A 22,958-nucleotide genomic window follows, 5' to 3' on the forward strand; every position below is an offset into this window, starting at 1 on the left:
AGTTAATAGCCAGGGAGGTAGTGTCAAATTTGACCGGAGCATTTTAGCATGGCTGCTTTCTTTTTATTTAGTTAGGTATTCCAAAGCTTATTAACAAATGATGTGTCAGCTGGCCCAAAACCGGGGATTTTAGACAAGAAAAGATAAAATATGAAACTTTATGGAAAAACGCTACAACTTATGTCAAATATTTATCTACGTGACTTACAATTCTTAATAGCCTTGCTGAATTCTCTCCTAGCTTTCACTCAGGCAATCCGGGTTCAAATCCTGGCGTTGATTTTTTTTTTGTTTTTAAAATTGACATTTTATTTTGAAAAATAATTATTTTTATAATAAGGGCGTTATTCAGCGGAATACTGGATTTATTGTGTTTTGATTGATTTGCACACTTTCGATAGCTATTTTCTATTGGATATATTCCGTTTGGAAGGAATTAGCTGTAACCACTGGATATATTTCATGACAAAGCTATTTAGTAATAATTTAACTCGCTCCTTATACAGACAAACATCCATTTTTATATACCTATTATAGAGAACAGGGAAATATTTAGATTGCTATTAAAAAATGGGGGTTGGTGACAGAAAAGTGAAAAATTAGAGTTGTATGTATCTTTTGGTTCTACATCATATTACATTAAGAAAAAACAGTTTGTCCAAAAAATAAAAACAATTTCGGGAGGGGGTGGGGAGGGCAACCCCCTTTTTCACTTAGATTGGTCGTACTAACTCAGGAAGCTTCAGGGGTTCATTTAAGACAACTTTGCTCATTAAGGTCAATCATAATATTTATGATCAAATGCATACTTCTATTTCATAAGTTCTATGCATAATTCTATAAAAGACATACAGATTTTTTTATATTGTCTCGTATAAATAATACAAACGTGGTATTATAAAAATAATTATTTTTCAAAATAAAATGTCAATTTAAAAAAAAAATTTAAACGCCCGGATTTGAACCCGGATTGCCTGAGTGAAAGCTAGGAGAGAAGTCAGCAAGGCTATTAAGAGTTGTAAGTCACGTAGATAAATATTTGACATAAGTTGTAGCGTGTTTCCATCAAGTTTCATATTTTACCTTTTCTTGTCTAAAATCCCCGGTTTTGGGCCAGCTGACACATCATTTGTTAATAAGCTTTGGGACACCTAACTAAATAAAAAGAAAGCAGCCATGCTAAAATGCTCCGGTCAAATTTGACACTACCTCCCTGGCTATAATCAGAGTTGCTGATATTCGTTTCTGTGAAATAAAAAAAATATCTGTGAGATAATACAGACTAAATTTTATTCATTGTTTTTAAAAGAATTCGATCGATCCGATACGTTAAGTTATCCTTGTGCGCTGTGCGTAAGAGACTTTTCAAATTAATGATCCTAGCTATGCACCTGATTGCGATTGTGTGAATTCTTATAAGGCCCGCTTCAGCAAGCCGTCCCCAGATTGACCATTATTTGCTTGTAATAAGAAGCTATGGAATATTAGCCGATAGGCAACCAATTATACATTCCCTGTATTTATTTGAATGGCAAGTACGGCAGATAAATAATCTGCCGAGCGGTGATCTGCAAACGGCAACAAGACACGTACCTATAGACCAGGGCGCATCTGTAAAAATATTATTAAAATTAATTTGGACGTTGAGAGATGACTCATATTTGTTTGCAGAAATTGCTTGAAAATAACTCATATAATATCTAATATTTGAGTTATCCTCCCACTCAAAAAGGTCCGGAACATTGTTTAAATAATCAAAATGTCAAAAAATGAAGGAAAAATTCGATTTTTTTCTTCATTTTTTGATTATAACTTTAAAAGTGTTCATTTTCGAGAAAAGTTGTACTGACATAAAAGTTGCGTAATTAAATTTTCTACAATATAGGATTAGTTCAAAATTTTAAAAATTGTCACCCTTGTTGCAAAATAGCAATAATTGCGAAAAAATCATAAAAAACAAGTACATATTCGCATTTGACGTTTTTCAACCGTTTATGCTACAATTAGGACCTATAATTTTACCAAGGAAAACTATGTCATATAATGAAACAATACTGTGAATTTCATTAAGCTCGGTTCAATAGATTTTGTAAGATAAATTTTGCAATCCAGCTTTCGCAAAAAAATTCATTTTTCCAAAATGTTGCAGAACTGAAAATAACGCAGACAGCAAGTTGAATTTATTTTTACGTATAGAAGAATACTGTAATACCTTTCTTCTATATGTAAAAAAGATTCAACTTACTATTTGCTTTATTGTCAGTACTGCAACATTTTGAAAAAATTAATTTTTTTGCAAAAGCTGGATTGCAAAATTTATTTTGCAAAATGCATTGAATGGATCTTAATGAAATTTAAAGTATTGTTTTAGTATATCATATAGGTTTTCTGGTTAAAACATGAAGGTCGTAAGTGTAGCATAAATGGTTGAAAAACGGAAAATGGGAATACTTATTTTTTATGTTTTTTTCGCAATTATTGCCGTTTTGCAACAAGGATGACACTTTTTAAAATTTTTAACCAATTCTGTATTGTAGAAAATTTAATTACGCAACTTTTATGTCAGTGTAACTTTTCTCTGAAGTGAATACTTTGAAAGTTAAAATCAAAAAACGAAGAAAAAAATCGTTTTTCTTCATTTTTTGACATTTTAATTAAGTATTTAAACAATGTTCCGGACCTTTTTAGTAGAAGGATAACTCAATTATTATTTCCAAAGATTTTTCAAAATATTTATTAGAAAAGTTCATTAAAAATTATCCATCATTCTTTAATCAAATAAAAGAAGAAAATGGATTAACAGTTTTATATGCTGATCTAAATATTTTCGGAAGGTGGGATAAGTTACAAAATATGTTTAATTTTATATACTGCAAGTCATTAGGTAAAACAAACTGTTCCCGAAATTATAAATTATTGTGCTCAAATGTGGGCAAATTCTGCCTCAAATGAACGGGATTTCTCTTGTCTCAAAAGAGTCAAAACGTATTGCCGAAACACCATGAAACAAGAGAGAATGCCAAACTTGTCTCAAATGTCAATAGAAAAAAACGTTTAAAACCTCTCCAAAACAATAATAAGTTATATAATGACGTTATAACCCATTTTGCTAATTGCTACTTCGAAACAACATAGACTAGAGTTAATTTATAAACAGGTTTAGGTTCTAAATTTATAGGAAAAAACAAAAAAAAAACAAAAACCAAAATCTTCTATGAAATTTAAGCCTTTTAATTAGATGGCATACCTATCTGAGGAGACAAAACCTTGCCGACCCTGTCCCTAAAGCCACGAGCCGCCACTGAAAGAAATACAGTTTAAGATTTAAGTTCGATACAGAGACTACCACCATTCGCTTGTGCACATTTGGTCCTTTTGGACTCCTCAGAACGACTCGGTAAGCACAGAGAGCACACCACCAGGCACTCAAAATCCAGCAGTCTGCATATCAAAAGCATATTTTATAATTTCCAAAAACTCACCAAAATAGGCTAACCCGTTCTTATTAATGGTTCAGTTTAGTTTGTGTTAAAGGCTAACTAAAAACACCAGAATAAATCGACTTTTAATTAAAGCACCTAGAAGTAGGGTGCATCGAAAAAATAAAAGTTGGAAATGTCATGTCTAATAGCGTGAAAAAGTTGCTAGTATTATTTTTCAGCATATTAATATTTTCAAATTTTTTTTCTAAGCGAATTTTCTGCCCCCCCCCTCCCCCCCCCCAACGACCTTGAATTTTATTAAATATATCTGATTTTTATGGAAATTTCAATCTATATTATTTGGAATAAAATATGTGTTAACTCGATCTAAGATCAATTAAAGAAATCATAAAATGTTGTTAATTACAAATTTAAACGATATTTAAAGTTTTATTTGGTTTTTTCAGTCTGCCTAAACCCTTTGAAATATCCCGCTTCGTGAGTCCGTGCGTGTAATTTTCACTTATGTTTGGTGCGATGCTTTACTTTGTTATTATTGTTGTTTGTAAATTAAAGATTTTTAAAATAGATAAACCAGGACAATGGGGAATAAAATCAAGATGTGCTGTGGACCGCCCCATTTTTGGGCAACCACCAAATATACTTGAAAATGTTTTACCGAAATACAAACAAGCGATGAAGTTTTGTGGCTGCAAGAGGATAAAAAACTCAGCAAGAAAAAGCCAGAATTTTCTGGTATTGCCGAACAGGTTGCAATTAAATTGGAGGAAATATGGAAAAAGGCTTTAATTCCAATAATTTAACATACAAGAATTATTCAGCTTTTAAAAGCCTATCATGACAAATATAAATATCAAACTTATGAAACTATTTAAGACCAGGCAAAACAGTGAATTTTACAAAAATAAAATGCAACGCTTTAAGAACAAAAGTAAAACTACACGTTTCGATCTTGCAGCATGCAAATGTGACACTCTGATTAATTGTCTTTGTAGCAAATCTCAAAAAGTGCCTCTGGATGAGCGCGAATTTCTATTAAATCAAAGAGGTATCAGAAAAATGGTGATAAGCACGATTGATAGGGAAAACAAAAAAAATATATAATCAGAGAGAACAACGGTAAAAGGAGAAAGTTACCGACGCAAAGACAAAACTTTAGCTCAAGTAAAAAACAGTACCAAGACCCATAGTCAATCGATCGTGGAAGAATACATAACACTTGTGTATGAGCCAGGGTGCAAATATTTCGGATATGGGTATCCGCTGTCTGGTATATCAGAAAGTATCAAATCCAGCTATTGCATGTGACGAAACGGTCGTAAATACTGGCGTTAAGGGTGATCTAATACGGCTGTTAGAAGAACATCTTAAAAAACAGCTTCAGTGGTTTGTACGTCTGCGACATTTAAATGATCTACCCCTTGGACATCAAAAGAAGTTTGCCAGTGACCAAATCAAAAAACGTGAGGGTCTTCAAACTTTCTCATATACAAATTTTGATTTGAACGACTACTTTGAGTTAATTAACTAACAAGAACCTTACAGAACCACCTATATTCTCTAGATTTTCGAGTGACAATCTGCGAGATTTTATTAAGAATCCTAACTTAGACCCTTTTAACATTGAGATTGAGAAATATCACTGCCACAAACAATGTGTAGAACGATGTGTCAAGCTTGTGATACAAGCTTCTCTAGCAGTTTGTGAAGCGTACTAGAGGGATGGATTTATAAATACTCGAATTGATTTCTATCAATGCCTCACTTTAATGCTAAATCGGAAGATATCTTCGAATAGAATGCTTTTAGCATATTTTTTTGTAATATTTATATACCTAATTTTGTACTTTGCTTTATATTTATTTTAGTATTACAAAACTTGGGTGACGTCAGGGAGATGGATAAGTTAGGGTATTTTATTATAAAAAGAATGTTTTAGTATACTTTTCTTAAGTAACATTTTTAATTGCCTTGTGAAACCAGAAAATATTTTCCAATTTAAACCGATTTTATTTATTCAAGTTCTATAAGGTGTTACATTTTCCTTACAAAATAAATTCGCATATTAATGTATTTTTTTTCTAATTTTTAGCTGCCGTGGGGGGCAGAAATTATTTTTTTATTACAACGCAATTTTACTAAAATACTAAATAGTGTGTTAGGCAACTCTTGTGAGCTATTACATTTTCGTTTCGAAATAAAATTTTTTTTCGTCTGTTAACACTTTTTGACATTTTTAATTGTCTTGGGGGGGGGGGGGGCAGAAGATATTTTTCAATTTCGAAAAAATTTTACCAAAATACTTAACAGTTGATTGGGCAACTTTCGTGAGGTATTACCGCAAAAATAAAATTCGCCTTTTTCGATGCACCCTAATCTAGAGACTTTCAACTTTTTGAATTGTGTTCGGGATAAGGTTAGGTTAAAAGTCTACAATAGAAAAATGGCTGGAAAGTAGCTGCATTTACATTGCATAAAAATCAGTATATTAAAGGCCAGATTTTGTTATTCGGGTCGGTTTTTAGGTCACTGAACACGAATACGCAATCAGAACCGACCCACGATGCACCTGGTGCTCAGGGTTCCTGCTTTGAGGGCTTTAAGCACTAAATTCATACAAATAGATTACTCAAGGGGTTTGGGGGTTGTTTAACACCGACATCAGAACCGACCCTCGGAATATGTAGTGCCCAGGGCGATTGATATGCACGTCATCTTCTAGAATTTCGAGGGTTTTTCGTTTTCCGAGGTCGGTTCTGAGGGCGTATTCGTGTTTAGCAACCCCAAAAGCCGCTCTTGATGTACTTATATTTGGACAGTAACCAAATTTTTAGACACATAAATTTTTTAAACAGATATTGTCTATATTTGGTTCCATTTTCTATATTTGGTTCCATTTTCTATATTTGGTTCCATTTTCTATATTTGGTTCCATATTAATTTATTTATAAGTTTCAATACTTTTTTAATATAAATTTTACATAGGGCTGGCACAAAATATGCTTCCGATGTAACAATTGTGAGAAATGGTTAGACTCAACATCACACTGTGATGGACCAGACGGGATGGTATATTGCAGAGGTACAAAATAGAAATGTTTGTACATTTCGAGCATGCAGGTCCCTGTAAAATGTTGAAACTGTACTGTACACTGTTTTATGTTATTTTGCTCCCGTTTTGATGTTTTGATTTTGTTTACTTTTTAAGATTTTGTTAACTTTTCTTTAAGGCCTTCCACAAAACTTGCTTCAAATGTGCTGACTGTAACAAAGGTTTGGACTCCGTCAATGTAGCTGAAGGTCCTGACAAGGATATTTACTGTAAAGGTGTGTTTTAGTACCATTTGCATCTATCTGGAAATGGATTAAGATCAATTTTTGTTTGATAAGTAGATTGTTTTTATAAGAGTTAAGATAAAAATTAAAAAGCAAGTATTGCAAACTTAAAATCCATCAATAAAATAAATCCCTCAGTCAACAAAATGGAATATATTATAACCATGTCCATGTTAAATATCAGTAAAAACATAGGTTCCCCATGAACAATTAGGTTCCCCGAAGAACATGGATGACTACCACAGAGGGTACCGTGATACAAATCCACGATCTCATATTAGCAGACCGTCAACTGAAGGTGCGCGAGAGACCTGACACAATAGGCATCTCAAAATAACGTGTTTGTCATAATCCTGAATGAAATTTTGGGTATGAGAAAGCTGTCGAAGCGATAGGTGCCGCAGTTGGTCACTCCGGACAGCAAGCGCAACCGTGAGACCACTTCAAACATGACGCTGCGCTGATTAAACGCAAAACGAAGGAGCTTCTACGTGGTTTCGTAATCGTCAACAAGAATCCACTGGTACGTACCAGAGACCAAGTAACAGTCGAAACAGTGGACGTCAGCCGCAGAACATGTTCCGAAGAATACGAAGACTTTTTTATCACCGGTAACGTGATGGTTACCCCTTTTATGGAATTTTGTGAATCACAATGTTACAATCACAATGTCAACCACCTGAAGAAGGGCAAAATTGTTACAGACGTCTGCTTTGCCGGATTAACGGCCCCAGTTGATGAATAAAAATTGCCCTTTCATCATGAAAATGCACCTGCACACACCTCTGCGCTTAGCGTGGCGAAATTGGTGGAATTGGGCTACTAACTTCTGCCCGATCCATCGTATTCTCCAGATTTAGCCCTGTACATTTGTTTTGTTTCCAATCTGGAAAAATGTACTCGCCGTGTAGAAATTGATGTCAAATGAGGAGATTGTCCCCACCACGGATGCCTCCTTTGCATATCTCGAGAAAACATAGTTTTCAGACGAGTTGAAGAAGCATCGTTGAGTCAACGATCGAACTAAAAGGAGACTATGTTAAGAAATAAATTATCACTTTTCACAAAATTTTCGTTTTTCTTTTCTGGGCTAAGTATCTACATATCGGACCGCCCTAGTATGGGCTGGCCTCAATACTGAAGTAATAGTGTTTCAGTAAAAATACAAACCTAAAATATATAATGCTGTGATCTAGGTCACCTTAACACTTGAAAGACAGGTATTGCATAAAGTTCTAGGTAGAATAAATGATGGTGACCAAAGAAAAAAATTCGACTATGGCCTGTTCCAAATATGTATACATATTGTAATTTGATACAAGAACCTAACATTGTATGTACAATATATCAAACTGATTCATCTAAGATGGCTAGACGATGTAATTGGAATGGAAGAAATGTCCCCGATGAAAGTGACATTATTTCAGCAGTCAATGGGAAGAGGAAAAGAAAGACCAAAAAGTATATCTAGATAACATCGAAAAAAACTTGATAAGCACTGTCATGGTGATAACTTGATTTGAATAGGGAAGAATAGAAGAGAGTTTTTGATGAAGCCAGGGTTTAAAAATGAGATGTAGAGCCAGAAAAAGAAAACTTTTACTTTTAAGAGCAACACCGGACACATGAATATTGACTATAATAATATACAAATTTCAGTAATAAAGAATACAACTTAAAATAGGAAAAAAGCTCATGTGTCAGCTTCTTATTGTGTTTTTACCCATAGGTTTATGTAGTGTCTTTGTTGATTGAGATTTAGATTAACTTGCTAAAACGTATAAAAGGTATATATAAGGTCGCTTTATAAAAGGTATATATTTATTAAAACCCTCAAAGGGCTACATTTAAATCACAGAACGTTTTCGGTCTACATAGATCATCATCAGTGCTGATACAGGCTGATACAGGCTAATGCAGAGCCACCAAAAATACATGGGTAAACACCCTTAAAATGTTTTAAAAATATATTTTTAAATTATATTATTGGATGGATGGATAAAATTCTTATAGACATGGCCTTTAGCATCGTATAACTCCCCACAAGTCATGTGCGTTGCTTGTTTGAAGCATATATGTCACGCTTGATGTGATAAATCCGGTCTGTATTAATAATTACCCGTAAATATTAATAGTAACCGTAGCAGCTGGTCAATGTGATTAATAATGCCTTTATAATTAAATTTACCGGCTATTATTAATAATTTCCTAAAAATTCTTGTTAATGTAATTAAAACGCATTTTGGGCTTCACTATTGTTTATTTATGAAATTTCATAATAAAGTTAAACAATTAAACATAATTTATTAATGAAAAATCAACTAGACACCTTATAAATAAAAACAAACTCATACACATGCATTAGGCTTTAAGTTACTAGATTATAATTACTTGTTTTTATAGGAGTCTCTTGTGGCACTTAGAATTACAAAGAACGCTTAATTTTTGCATTTGCAGCGTTTTTAATCGCATTGGCCAATAGAATTTCAATGGCGGAATCTCTGACTGCCTAAATTCGAATCTTTACAAACGCATTCACTGAGACTTATCTCAGTATCATGCGCTTCATTGACTGAAATAAGTGTTCCCTAGCAGGTGGTAAATTCGTTTCTTGCATGAGGTTGGTTTGAATGCCATGCTTATTGCCTAGCTTGTATAGTTTTTCATCTATAACAGGAATAATAATGGCAATAATGTTTCGGCTACCCGCCTTAGCTCTATTAACTTCTGGAATTCGCACTCTAACCCTTTGACCTCCTTTTTAACAGTGAATCTATCATTATAATGCTTTAAGATTCTGTCAGATTCTTTTACAAGTGACTGTTTAGCAAGATTACGAGTCTCCTGAATTTTCTTTTGAAGTTTTGCAAATTGCAGTGCCATCTTCTTCGTCTCCCTCATTTTCTTTAAGGCCAATACTGGCATTGTCTTCCTCATTGACAGCAATTATCGCACACGTATTATGTTCGATTGTGCTGTTAGTGTTACCTGTATCTTCAATATTCGCTAACTGTAAATCCTCGGTTGTACTATTGAGTTCCATGTCACCACCGGTGCTTTGCTCCATCATCAGCGTCATCAGAATGATCTGCTATTATCGCTTCTAAATCTTCTTCTGATTTCGGATAACGTACCAGTAGGTAAGGATGTTTTTAACCCTACTTTAGCCTTATGTATTTAATACCTATATTAAATAGTGTATTACACAGTGGCCGCTTCCAACTACATATTGACCAACACTGTGGTGTGGTGTGCGCTATGCGCCGTATTTAGCTCTGGTATTTCGCAGTGACTAATACACTCCCTACACTCCGCAAGCTCCTCCGCACTTAACGGTATTGAAATTTGTCACATACCGTTCTAATCCGGGATTTATTAATATTTACCGGACGATGTGATTAATTCTGGCATATTTATTACTTTTACCTAGCTATTCGGTTTGTGTTAATAGTAACCGGTAATTATTAATAATTTCCAATTAATCACACTTACCCTAACATATACATTAATGTTAGGACATCTATGTCCTACCCACAAAGTGGGTTGCAACTTTTTTAAAACATTTAAAGGGATTTTACAAATGTATTTATGTATTTATTAAATGATGATGGTCTATGTAGATCGAAAACGTTCTGTTACTTATATTTAGCCCTTTGAGGATTTGTAATGAATATATATCTTTTATATAGGATTTTCCAAAAAACGGTAGGAAAATTTTTTCTTGTTGATTTTATTACTTCACTTCATTATTACACAGAAACAAAAATTGATTTTTCCATATAATGTATTAATTACCTAAGCACTATACGTTTATTGTTTTTTAAGTAAATGTTGTGTCTTAGTTTGTTACGGAAAACGATTTGGACCTAAAGGTTACGGATATGGTCAAGGAGGTGGCACTCTTCAGAGCGACTGTTTTGCCGTCAGGTACAACTTTTTATTGCTTTTCTCAAACTTACCAAATGGCTTTAAGAGTGTCGTAGTACATAGCTAATAATCTCTAATATATTATGTATTTGCCGTAATGGTGCTTCAGGTGTATATTAAAAAAATAAAAGAAGGCAATACAATTAATAACTTCAGGATATTATGTAGCAAATTATCAATAATTAATTATATTTTAAACCATGCTAGACACTGTTAGTTAGGTCATAGTTTATTATATTCTGATATAATGTAGAAATAAAAAAACACGTTGTATGACTTGAAAATTCCAACGAAAATAATATGTTAAAGACCACCATTAGGAGTTACGCCAATATGTAGGGATTTGCTTGCTGTCATAAATTTTGTTGAACAGTCTACATAAGATATTCCTATCTATCAACTTCTGGGCAACTTCTTCAGCATATATGTTGTCGTGGCCAGGTGTTGTCCCATTTTTAATATGTTTAAAGGCATATTCCACTTCTAATTTACGTATGGGTGGTCCTGTAAGAGTTGTCCTGTTACTGTTGTTTTTTCTGTTGGGTAGGTCTTGTAAGATAGTTCTCATTAGTTTTGAATCAGTTAACAGCGATATTACATTCCGTGCTGCTTAATGTAGGCTGATGATGTGTTAGTAGGAAATAGTGAACGCGACTTGGAACAAAAACTGGAACAGTGGAGACTCTGGAGGAAAAAGGTTTTAAACATAGTAAAACAAAGCAGCATATTTGGAATGTTAATTTAAAGATTGAGTTACTACAAATAAAATGATATCTTTGCATGGTGAAATAGTTGTGAAAAGTAGTTTTATGTATCTAGGATGGTAGACCAGGGTAATAAGCTAGAAATAGACCATGTTCGGGACACTCAAAGATCCAGGTAGCTGACTACTTTTTTAGTTATTGTAGACCTATATGAAGAAAACCTACCTATTTCCTGTCTAGAGTTCGCGTCCGTCTTTTAATTATTAACAATTTAGTGCAAAAATCGCGATTTTTTGATTTTTTGCACCCCTTTTAAAAGCTAAATAGTTGACATGAAATTACAAAATTTAATTTTTTAGAACATTAAAAAACCTTCAAAATGCCGATTGTTGAAAGATAAAAAGTTAATTTGTTGCTACGCCAACTGCAAAATAAGTGAAAATCGTTATTTGTTAATAACTTTTAATAAAACTTCCTCAGAACTTTAGTGTTTAGCCCAAAGTTCGGTATTGGGGTACTTAACAAACCCTCAAAATTTGAGACCGATCCATTAATCAGTTTAAGAGTTATTCTAATTGTTTATCCCAGAGACCTTTATTTTGCATTAACATAAGTATATTACCTAACTATAATACCTAATATAGTCAAAAATCCTAATGCCAAATTTGTGAAATTTTGTAGTTTAAAAACATTTAGAATAACTTTAAAAATATTGTCTGTAGAAAAAGTCATTTTACATATTATAAAAGCTGGTATTTTACACGAATTTTTAAAAATGTAGTTTAACTGGTGACTAGTCGTGGTAAGTGAAGGGAAGCTGGGAGCCGACAAATGCACGAGTTCAAAAACTAAAAAAAGCAAGCCACAATTTTACCTAAAAATGATTTTATTAACGTTTCGACCAATTTTAGGTAAAATTGTGGCTTATTTCCCATTTGAATATACTTGATTATAAAAATGCCACAAGAAAATAGCTTCAGAACAACATTAAAAAAAGCAACTTATAACTACTATCATTTTTTATATCTCGGGATCTACTGAATATATTTTGATCGTTCTTTTTTTTTAATTTGTATTTAATTTTTCTGTACAATACAAATATGTAATTTGTTTAGACATTTATTAATTAATAAACAGTCTAATTTGTTTAAACAATTTTTGAAAAAATAATCTTTTCCCAAAAATCGATGATTTTAATCATATTATTCCTATTAATCATAGAAAAAGTTAAGGTAAACTTTAATAAATAAATTATATTCAATAAATAATTATCTAATAAAAATCATTTATTTATTAAAGTGTACTTTAAGTTTTTCTGTGATCATTAATGATACTATGATTAAATAATTGATTTTTGTAAAAAATTTTTTTTTAAGAATTGTTTAAACAAATTAGACTGTTTATTAATTAATAAATTTATAAGCAAATTACATATTTGTAATGTACGTAAAAATTACATACCAATTAAAAAAAGAAAGATCAAAATCCATTGAGTTGATCCGGAGATACAGCAAATTATATTCGTTTGAAATTGCTTTTTCGGTATTTTAACTCGCTGGATTTGTAGGTTCCCCGTAGTAATCGTTTTCACTACATTTTTAAAAAATCGTAGAGGGTGCTGTGAAGTTATAATGTTTGTGCAAATTTTTAAGAAAAAATACAAATCCCCTTCTTTAAAATGGCATTAATGAGATTCCTTAATTATTATAAACAAATTAGCTGTGAATTAAAAAAACATATGGCTAACTTTGTCCCAAATGAGCCCAGGCTAAATTTTTTTATTTGAAAATTCGTGTTAAAATACTATATTTTCGAATATATAAAAATATTGTTTCTACGGACAACATTTTTAAAGTTATTCTAAATGATTATAAACTACAAAATTTTAAAAATTTGGCATTAGGATTTTTGACTATATTAATCATTTTTTTATCTTTTTATTAAAACATTTTGATACTATCACTCTTCTACTTGCATTTGTCATACTCAGAATTGCTCTATCTTCATTATTTTCTGTCTTATCTTATTGCAAAATAAAGGTCTCTGGGATAAACAAATAAAATAACTCTTAAACTAATTAATGGATCAGTCTCAAATTTTGAGAGTTTGTTAAGTACCCCAATGTCCAACTTTGGGTGAAACACTAAAGTTCTAAGGTAGTTATATTAAAAGTTACTAACAAATAACGATTTTCACCTATTTTGCAGTTTGCGTAGCAACAAATTAACTTTTTAACTTTCAAAAATCGGAATTTTGAAGGTTTTTCAATGTTCTACAAACTAAATTTTGTAATTTTATGTCAACTGTTTAGTTTTTGAATAGAGTGCAAAAAATCGAAAAAATCGCGATTGTTGCACTAAATTGTTAATAATTAAAAACGGACGCGAACTCTAGGCAGAAAACAGGTAGGTTTTCTTCCTGTAGGTCTACAATAACTAAAAAAGTAGTCAGCTACCTGGATCTTTGAGTGTCCCGAGAAAATCCTTATTACTCTGGACTATGGGTATTACAGAGTAATGGGACAATAGATGGGAATGTATTCAGTATAAGTTGGGTTGGATGAATGAAATGGAAAGAAGCTAATGGTCTGTTGTGTGACAGAAAAATAAAGCTGAAAGGTAAATTCTATACAGCAGCCATAAGACCGGCTATGATGCACGGAACAGAATGTTGGGCAGTTAAACCGAAAGAGGATCAACGAATGCTTGTGGCGGAGATAAGAATGTTTAGATGGATGGAGTAACAAAAACGGATACAATAAAAAAAGAAGATGTTAGGGGATGCCTAGGGGTGGCACCAGTTGATGTCAGAATGGGGGAGCATAGGCTAAGATATTTTGGTCATGTTTAATACTTGGTTTAAAATATGATTAACTAAAACGAAAAAATTGATTAAATAACAATAATAATTTATGTAATTAAAAACAAAGGGAAAATAAATTTGTATTACTATTCATAGCAAAAAGTTTCTTTTGGATTATTTTAAAATAAAAAGTAAGTATTAGCCTGTTTTGCTGATTCTCAATTAATTTTACAAAAAAAGTTTTATCTATTTTAGCTAACTTATGTTTTAATATATTTTTACAATCCTACTACAAATAGTTTATATAGAAGAAACAGTAAACATAAAAATATATGATTATCTTGATTATGTTGAAGTTTTCCTTTCCTTTTTAAGTGCGATTGAGGTCGACCAATGCGATAATGTTTTTTGTGTACTAAGCTTAACAATTGGTTTAATTTTGTGTGAGTCCAATATTTTGTACTACACACATATGGTCATACTATTCTTTCGGCGTAGAGAGCAATATTTTGTACAAAACGTTGGACAGTACTTTATATTATTATGTTTATAATAATTATCACACACCATCATGTCTCCCTTTTTGTGAAGTGGCCACAGGCCACAGTATGCCTAATTTCCAATATATTCGCATCTCTACATGCTCTAATATATCGGAGAAATGTCGACTATCAATAAGTAGATGGTCAATTTCGTTTCTTGTCTGACAGACTGGTCATTGCCATGTAGCTTTATGAACATTTTTCTGTGGGAAATCAATTCTTACTACCACCATTCACAATGATACCTACTGCGAGTTCAATCTAGCGTAAACCGTTGTAGAAGTACTTTCCAGTTTATCATAAAATAGGTACTTCTCCTAGTCTTATCTTCAGTAAGAGCATGGTTATTGATTGTACTGTAATTCCACTGTCCAACTCTTATCCTGTAAGACCAAAATTTTCTGTCGGCGTTTATTCTCTTAGCTGAGTTGTTACAGTTTTAAGACGTTAGAAACTCGCCTTTTGCCCTCTCTCGTTTGCTCCATAACGTAAAATCATTGTACCCCAATGGATACGCAGCACAAGCCTTCGGGTACTTCTTCTTCTTCAAGTGCCATCTTCGTTCCGAAAGTTGGCGATCATCAGGGCTATACGTATTTTCGAAACTGCTTACCGAAACAATTCGTTGTTGCTACAGCTATACCATTCCCGTAGATTCTTTAGCCAGGAGTTTCGTCTTCTTCCTATGGACCTTCTTCCTGCTATCTTCCCCTGCATAATTATTCGAAGCAGTTCATATCTTTCGCCTCTTGTAATGTGTCCCAAGTATTGCAGTTTTCGTTTTTTGATCGTTAATATGACTTCCTTTTCTTTATTCATTCTTCTCAAGACCTCGACGTTTGTGACTCTCCGTCCATGATATTCTCAAGATTCTGCGATACATGCGTTCAAATGCCTCTAATTTTTTGGTATCAATCTTTTTCAGCGTCCATGACTCCATTCCGTAGAACAGTACAGAAAGTACGTAACATCTCATTAGGCGAAGTTTAATTTCAAGGCTCAAATCTCTTCCACAGAACACTCTCTTCATTTTAGTGAATATGGATCTGGCTCTTTCTATTCTTATTTTGATTTCTGCTGAGCTATCGTTGTCTTCATTTATTAAAGTGCCTAAATATTTGTGTTTGCTAACTCGATCGATAATTTCGTTGTGTAAATATAAATTTTGGACATTTCGTGTTGATTTCGATATTACCATAAATTTAGTTTTCTTTATGTTCAAAGATAGTCCATATTCTTCGCTGCAGTCTGCTATCTTACTCACCAATGTCTGTAGCTCTTCAAGTGTTTCTGCGATCCGAACGGTGTCGTCGGCAAATCTCAGATTGTTTCATCTAACACCATTTATTTTAATACCTATGGATTGCTCAGAGAGTGTTCTATTCATTACGTATTCGAAATAGAGATTAAACAGGGTTGGTGACAGTATACACCCTTCGGGTACTTAAGGGTAGGATTTGTTGGCAGAAGCTGCCCTATTTCTAGAGCTTCCGACTCTTTCATCGGACACAGTGGACATTACTCGGAGTTTCATTACAGTATGAACATCGGCAATCTATACGGACTTTAATATCCTTGGCCAACCTTAAACCACCTTAAAACCTTTTATACCTAATTGTATATAAAAGTTACATAATTTTTCTATATAACTATTGAATGTTTCTTCTACGTAAACAATGTCAAAATCTAATATCCCATAGCAGCATAGTCTAAACAATTAAAATATTTTGTACAATACAGCTTGCTATGCTCAGCGCTACGGGCCTAGAGGAATTGGACATGCAGGGGGACTTTTCCTGGGGCTTATGTCAGATGCTTTGGATCTTGAATGGCAGAGGTACATTTTAGAAGTGATTATCACTATTATTCGTGTTTTTATATCCGTCGTTTTCACGTGAATGTTGATACCCCTCTGTCACTCACAACTGCAGTCACTTTGATATGAAGCTGCTGTTTATTATAGTAGAACCAGCTATTTAAGCGACATTAATAATTTTCTCAGCAGGGAGATGTATTCGATGTATGAAATTACATAAACCAAGGATCATTTCCTAAAATAGGTAGATCTCTAGTTTATGGAATTCCACACGTCGAACAATACCACCCCGCTGAGCTGAATACCAACCGGTCTCTTAGATAGCTTGTACTACTATAGACTCAAGGTACATAATTCTACGTATCTTCAGTATTGTATGAAATAGTAGCATTATATCTGATATGTGACAGCTGTTTTTAATAATACAATCTCCTAACTTTATATTTTGTTTTGGAAACAAGAACTACATCAGTAACTAAAAAACCAAAACACAGTATAATGGTAGAAACAAAAACTAACACAAGCATTTCGCAATGCTGTCTTACTTATAAATACAGATTACTTAAAGAAGTTACAGAAAATTTATTTTAATTTTAAGAGTTGGTGTATGTATGGTTTTAGGCTTTAAAAATTTTATTTTAGAGATGAAACAGTGAAAACTAATAGACCTGGATCCCGCGTACCAAAAAAATTTGATTAATAGCAAGCTGAAAATTTGTTAAGAGCTTAACGGTGTCTAGTCGGACAAAATTTGATGTAAGGGAACACTGGAACAGGGGAAGTTTTAATTGTGGAACAGGTTAAAAATTTGAAACGTCAGACCACGAAAACGTTCCATGTATTTTGTCGGACAGATTTTCCAATTGATTTGTTACCATTTCATTAAACTCTCATGCAAAAATCAAACTGGTGTTTATCACCAACTGAGCATTTTAATGAGTGGAACACGAAAAACATGTCAAATGACAGGAATCATGTTGGTTAGTAATAGCAGTCTGATTTTTGCATGAGAGTTTAATGAAAGTGTAACAAATCAATTGGATGTTCTGTCCGACAAATACATGGGACTTTTCGTAATCTGACGTTCCAAATTTTTAAACTGTTCCACAATTGAAACTTCCCCTGTTCTAGTGTTCCCGTACATCAAAGTTTGTCCGACTAGACACCGTTAAGCTATTAACAAATTTTCAGCTTGCTATTGATCAACTTTTTTTTGGTACGCGGGATCCAGGCCTATGAGATTTTTTAAATTCTCATAAAATCTATTAACTCGATAAAAGCTATTTTAATTAATTTATTTATAAAGCTCAACAGGGCTTGTAGGCCTAGGGCTAAAACGTTTACATTTTTCTAATTACATTTTATTTTAGTCTTATAAATTTTATTTAATTACACTCCATTCTTTTTATACACTCCTTCCACCTCCCTCCATCTCCTTCTGTCCAATGCTAGTTCTTTCTATCTCTCAATGTTATTTTTCTTCAGGTCTTCGTGCACACTATCCTTCCGTCTTTTTCTTGGTCTGCCTTTCTTCCTCTTTTGTATTGGTCTTCGTGAGAGTACCATTTTTGGCATTCTTTTAATTCCCATTCTTTCGACGTGCCCCAAATATGGTATTCTATGTGCTTTGATCGTCGTCGTTGTCGTTGACTATTTATACAGTTCTTCCAATTCTTTATTGGCTCTTCTTCTTCACTGATCTTCTATTTTTACACCTCCATATACTGCTCTTTGCATTTTCTCCCCATCTTTCTAAAAGGTCTGTTTCTGACTTTTTCAGCACCCATGATTAGCATGCGTATGTTACTGTAGGTCTGATAACAGTCTTATAAGTTCTAATTTTTGTTTTTCCTGATACGTATTTAGTTGTCATTAATGTTCATAATGCTTTATATTTTTTATTTCCTTTAGCGATTATTGCTTTTATCTCCCCTTTCTCATAACCATATTCATCTATTTCGTTTATTTTTTTTCGGATCTCTCCCATTATCATATATTTTGTCTTTTTTCATTTAGTCCCAATTTTTTGGTTTCAGTTCTTATGTTTTTGATTAACTTTTGTAGTTCTTTCTTGCTTGTTACTAATAGTGTCATCTGTAAATGCTATGCATTGGTGACCGTGTTTAGTCTGCTTTCCATGCATGATTATTCCTACCAACGTCAGATTGAATGCAGACCTTGATAGTGGGTCTCCTTGTCGGCAGTAAAAGCTATTTTAATGCCGACATGTAACCAAAAAAGGTAAGTATATACATATATACAATACAAGCTATACGGTTCAGAGGAGGCTGAAGTTGTTTTCACTTTAATGTCCTTTTTTTGTGTGGGATCATCTCAAACATTATACTACCTACGTTCTCTCGTCCTATTATATTCTTGTATTTCGTGATTCATTCATTGTCTTGCAGCCTCTTCGTTTTGCCTTATTGGTCCCAGTATTTTCTCATAATCTTCCTCTTAAAAACTCTCAGTTGCTCTTTTTCTCTTGTTGTTAATATACATGTTTCTGAAGCATATACAACTATTGGTCAATTGGTCTTATGGTCGTTTTGTAGATTTTCATTTTTATGTCTCTTTATTTATGTAGAACGCTTTATTTCCCGTTTGAATTCTTCTTTTCATATCTACACTTTCATTTCTTCTGTTGGCTTCTTCTTCTTCTTCTTCTTCTTCTTCTTCTTCTTCTTCTTCTTCTTCTCCTTCTTTAAGTGCCGTTTCCCAATCGGACATCATCTTCACTATCTTGATCTACCGCTTCTCTCTGAAGAGTTAAATTCTTCAACCATGACACTCTCCTTCTTCCTATACTATTTCTCCTAGTATATGTATACAGTGCGTCCATAAAGTAATGCATAAATTCATTATTTCTTAAACCGGCGACTTTAAGGAAAAATCGCGAACCAAGTTGATTTTTATTTTTAAAATATGATTAATTGCCATATATATATCATACTACTGGCGTCATCCATCTGAGCGTGATCACGTAATGGATGATTTTTTCAAATGAGAATGGGTGTCATGTAATAGCTCATTTGAAACAGTATTTTACTGCTCTCAGAAAACAATAACCAATTATATTTGAAAAATCAATATTGATTTTAGCTTAAACGAAATGTTCAAACTGCCAAGAGGCAGGTGGGTGGCTGTTTTAACATTAAAATTAAGCTAAAAGCAATGTTCATTTATCTAATAAACAATTTTTACCTGTTTTGTGACAACAGTAATACGTATTTTGAATTAAAGAAAGTACATACATTCTTCTTTTTGTCTCAATGAATTTAATTTAAAAAAAATTAATTAATTATTTAAAAAAATATTTCTGGCATTCAAAGACGACCTTGACCTATTTTTTAATTGAAAAGGTCGAAGACTTTTTATGAAAGGTTAACCAATAGCACACAAAGGTTTTGTTATATAAATATTTTCTAGGCCAGATATATTTTAAGATTGATTTCTGGACTGGATTGTTGTGTGACATTGCGTTGCAAGTTACAATGAATAATGGTTCATATGAACTAATATTTATTATCATCTTTAGCTATCATTCAGCTTCATCATTTTATTATTAAACATTCTGTTGTTTCGTTATTTTTAAAACATGAAAATAATGTTTAAAATATAAAAATTCGTTAATACCTAAATTATGTTACTTATGTCTTTGCCATTATATCAAATCTGTTAACTACTTCTGATAAAATGAAAAATACTTAACTTTTGTGAAAATGTGATTAATTTTTACTATTTTATTTCGTTAAAATGATATTTGGAAAATATATAAATATACACTTTTAGGAATAATTTAAAAAATAATTAAATAAAATTTTCTGTATTTCAACTTAACAATATCCTGAGATTGTGACACTATCATGAAACATTTAATGATATTTTTATTCTCTTTAAAGGTTTCATAGTACAAAAATACCCCCTTCAATTATCCGACCAAATTATTTTCATTTTCTGCATATTTTTTCTTAAACATAAAAAATAGCTCCCCTGACGAAAATTTTTAGAAAAGTTGTCGGACTCGACTCGAATAACTGAATAAACGAAGTCTCATGAGGGACGTACCTAATCATAATTTTTTAAAGGTGTGGACCCAAGGTCTAAAACAACAGAACACATTCAATATGCTTTTTTTACTACAAAATACGCTTACGTCAAATACGTTGTGGGGTTCTGACGTCAGAAATCTTGAGTGACGTAAGCGTATCTTTGGAGTAAAAAGGCATATATATCTATTACATCATAATCATCGTCAGCTCGTACGCGTCCACTACTGGGCATTGGTCTTCCTCAGCCCTTTCCATCTGTCTGTTTTGTGCGGCTTCAGATCGTTGGAGTTCAGCGATAACGTGCTTCAGATCGTTGGCCCATCTAGTTGGTGAGCGTCCTCTGCTCCATGGTGCTTCTTCTCGTGGCCTCCACTCGACAATACGTTTTGTCCATCGGTTGTCTGACAATCTGGCGACGTGTCCTGCCCAATTCCACTTCAGCGATGCGATTTTTCGATAGCGTCTGTTGTTTTTGTTCTAACGACGTATTTCTTCGTTTGGGATTCGGTCTCTCAGGGAGACACGCAACATCTTGCGCTCAATAGCCCTCTGAATTACACGAATCTTGTCCGCTACCTTTTTTGTGAGTGTTAATGTTTCGGCTCCATAAGTGAGTACAGGCAACACAAAATGGCAAAGATTTTCCTTTAGAGGCATATGAGTAAGTCCGATTTAAGTACATAGTTCAGTTTACCAAACGCTGCCTAGGCTAATTATATGCGACGTGGGAGCTCTCACGTCTAGTTATCTTTTCCCAACCGCATTTCATGTCCCAAGTTCTTATAAGATGCAGTCTGCTTAATATTCATCCCATCGACAACAATATTACGACTAATCACTAGATTAGTTATTACTTGAGTCTTGTTGATTTTAATCTTTAGTCCGACCTCTAAGGAGGCATGATATAATTTTGTTCAACATTATTATTGCATCATCCATACGATCGGCTATAACGACGATGTCATCTGCCCATCTCAAATGACTGAGCTTCTCTCCATTTATGTTGATATCATATTCGTTCAGATCTGCCTTCTTAAAAGTGTGTTCTAAAAGGGTTGTGAATAGCTTTGGTGAGATGGTTTCTCCTGAGTTATTACATAATAAAATAGAAATCAAAATTTTAAGTTTAATTTCAAATTTAATACCCTTTTATAAATATTGTCCGAATTTTACCTTATCTAAAAACTTTTGTTTAAAAGTATGTCTTTTATTACAAGACCTAAAAATGTGTCACAATCTCCTAAAGAAATCCCACAGATACTAAACAAAATTCTATAAATGCAGCGATCAAGCCCCCAAGACAACTCTCATCGATACCACCAGCATCAAGGCCAAGCCTGGCCAAGGCTGCCCTCGTTGCGGTGGTGTAGTCTTTGCTGCTGAAGAGGTCCTCGCCAAGGGACGCCCATGGCATCGCAAATGCTTTAAGTGCAGAGATTGTACCAAGACCTTGGACTCTATCAACGCTTGCGACGGTCCAGACAAAGATGTGTATTGTAAGACCTGTTACGGCAAGAAATGGGGACCCCACGGTTACGGCTTCGCTTGCGGATCCGGTTTCTTACAAACTGATGGCCTTACGTAAGTATGAACTCATATTTTATTAACATATCATTTTCTTTTCCTTCATCTGTACGCCAAGGTGATTTGTCTAGTTAAATATTTTTATATGGTTATATATTATATTATATATTATATTATATTATATTATATTATATTATATATTATATCTTGCTTAATATCAGTATGCATGTATTTTACAGACGTTTTTGCCATCAACATTAGATTATTTTTTGGTCTTTTCCTGTTTCATACAAAATTTCTATACTTCGTTACTCAGAACTTCGATACTTCTCTTTGAATTGGATGATTCTAATGTTGATGTTGAACGTGTTCAAGATAACTTTAAGCAAGGGTCTCTAATATACCAATGGTTATTTATATACAATAGGTATTGTAACTTTTCCTTTTGTAAGTGCCGTCTCTCAATAAGAGGTTAGATATCATCATCACTAGCTTTACTCTATCTACCGCTGCTCTGAAAAGTTCTATATAAGTGCATTTAAACCGGTCTCTTAAATTCTTCAACCATAATACTATCCTTCGTTCTATACTCCTTCCTTCTTTCTATACTCCTTCCTCCTTTTATCTTTCCCTGTATTATCCGTCTTAGCATTTCATATCGCTGTCCCCTCATTACGTGGTGCAAATATTGCATCCGAGGCTTGGTGATCGGTTCTATGAGCATTTTCGTTTTTGCCATGGTAGGTCGCTAGCCTCACCCTCGAACCCTCCTCTTCTATCCGGGATTGGGACCGGCAACCCGTTGCTAAACT

General features: G+C 33.3%; 1 protein-coding gene across 9 annotated transcripts in view; it reads left to right on the forward strand.

Moving 5' to 3' along the window:
* Positions 1-22,958, forward strand: part of LOC114330865 (muscle LIM protein 1) — a 61,660-nt gene that overhangs the window by 23,240 nt on the left and 15,462 nt on the right. The window contains exons 5-9 of one of the 9 annotated variants that reach the window (XR_007698240.1): positions 6,429-6,525; positions 6,674-6,770; positions 10,622-10,706; positions 16,495-16,591; positions 21,907-22,086. Coding sequence is in view for 4 of the 9 variants with exons in the window: in XM_050651461.1 (XP_050507418.1) it covers positions 6,674-6,770; positions 10,622-10,706; positions 16,523-16,591; positions 21,907-22,203 (548 nt within the window). In the remaining 5 variants the exon portion in view is untranslated. Of the gene's footprint in view, positions 1-6,428; positions 6,526-6,673; positions 6,771-10,621; positions 10,707-16,494; positions 16,592-21,906; positions 22,209-22,958 lie in introns of those variants that run through there. The other 8 variants (XR_007698238.1, XR_007698237.1, XR_007698241.1 and 5 more) reach the window with 8 other exon arrangements.

Source organism: Diabrotica virgifera, chromosome 5, assembly GCF_917563875.1.
Source record: "Diabrotica virgifera virgifera chromosome 5, PGI_DIABVI_V3a".
NCBI lineage: Eukaryota > Metazoa > Arthropoda > Insecta > Coleoptera > Chrysomelidae > Diabrotica > Diabrotica virgifera.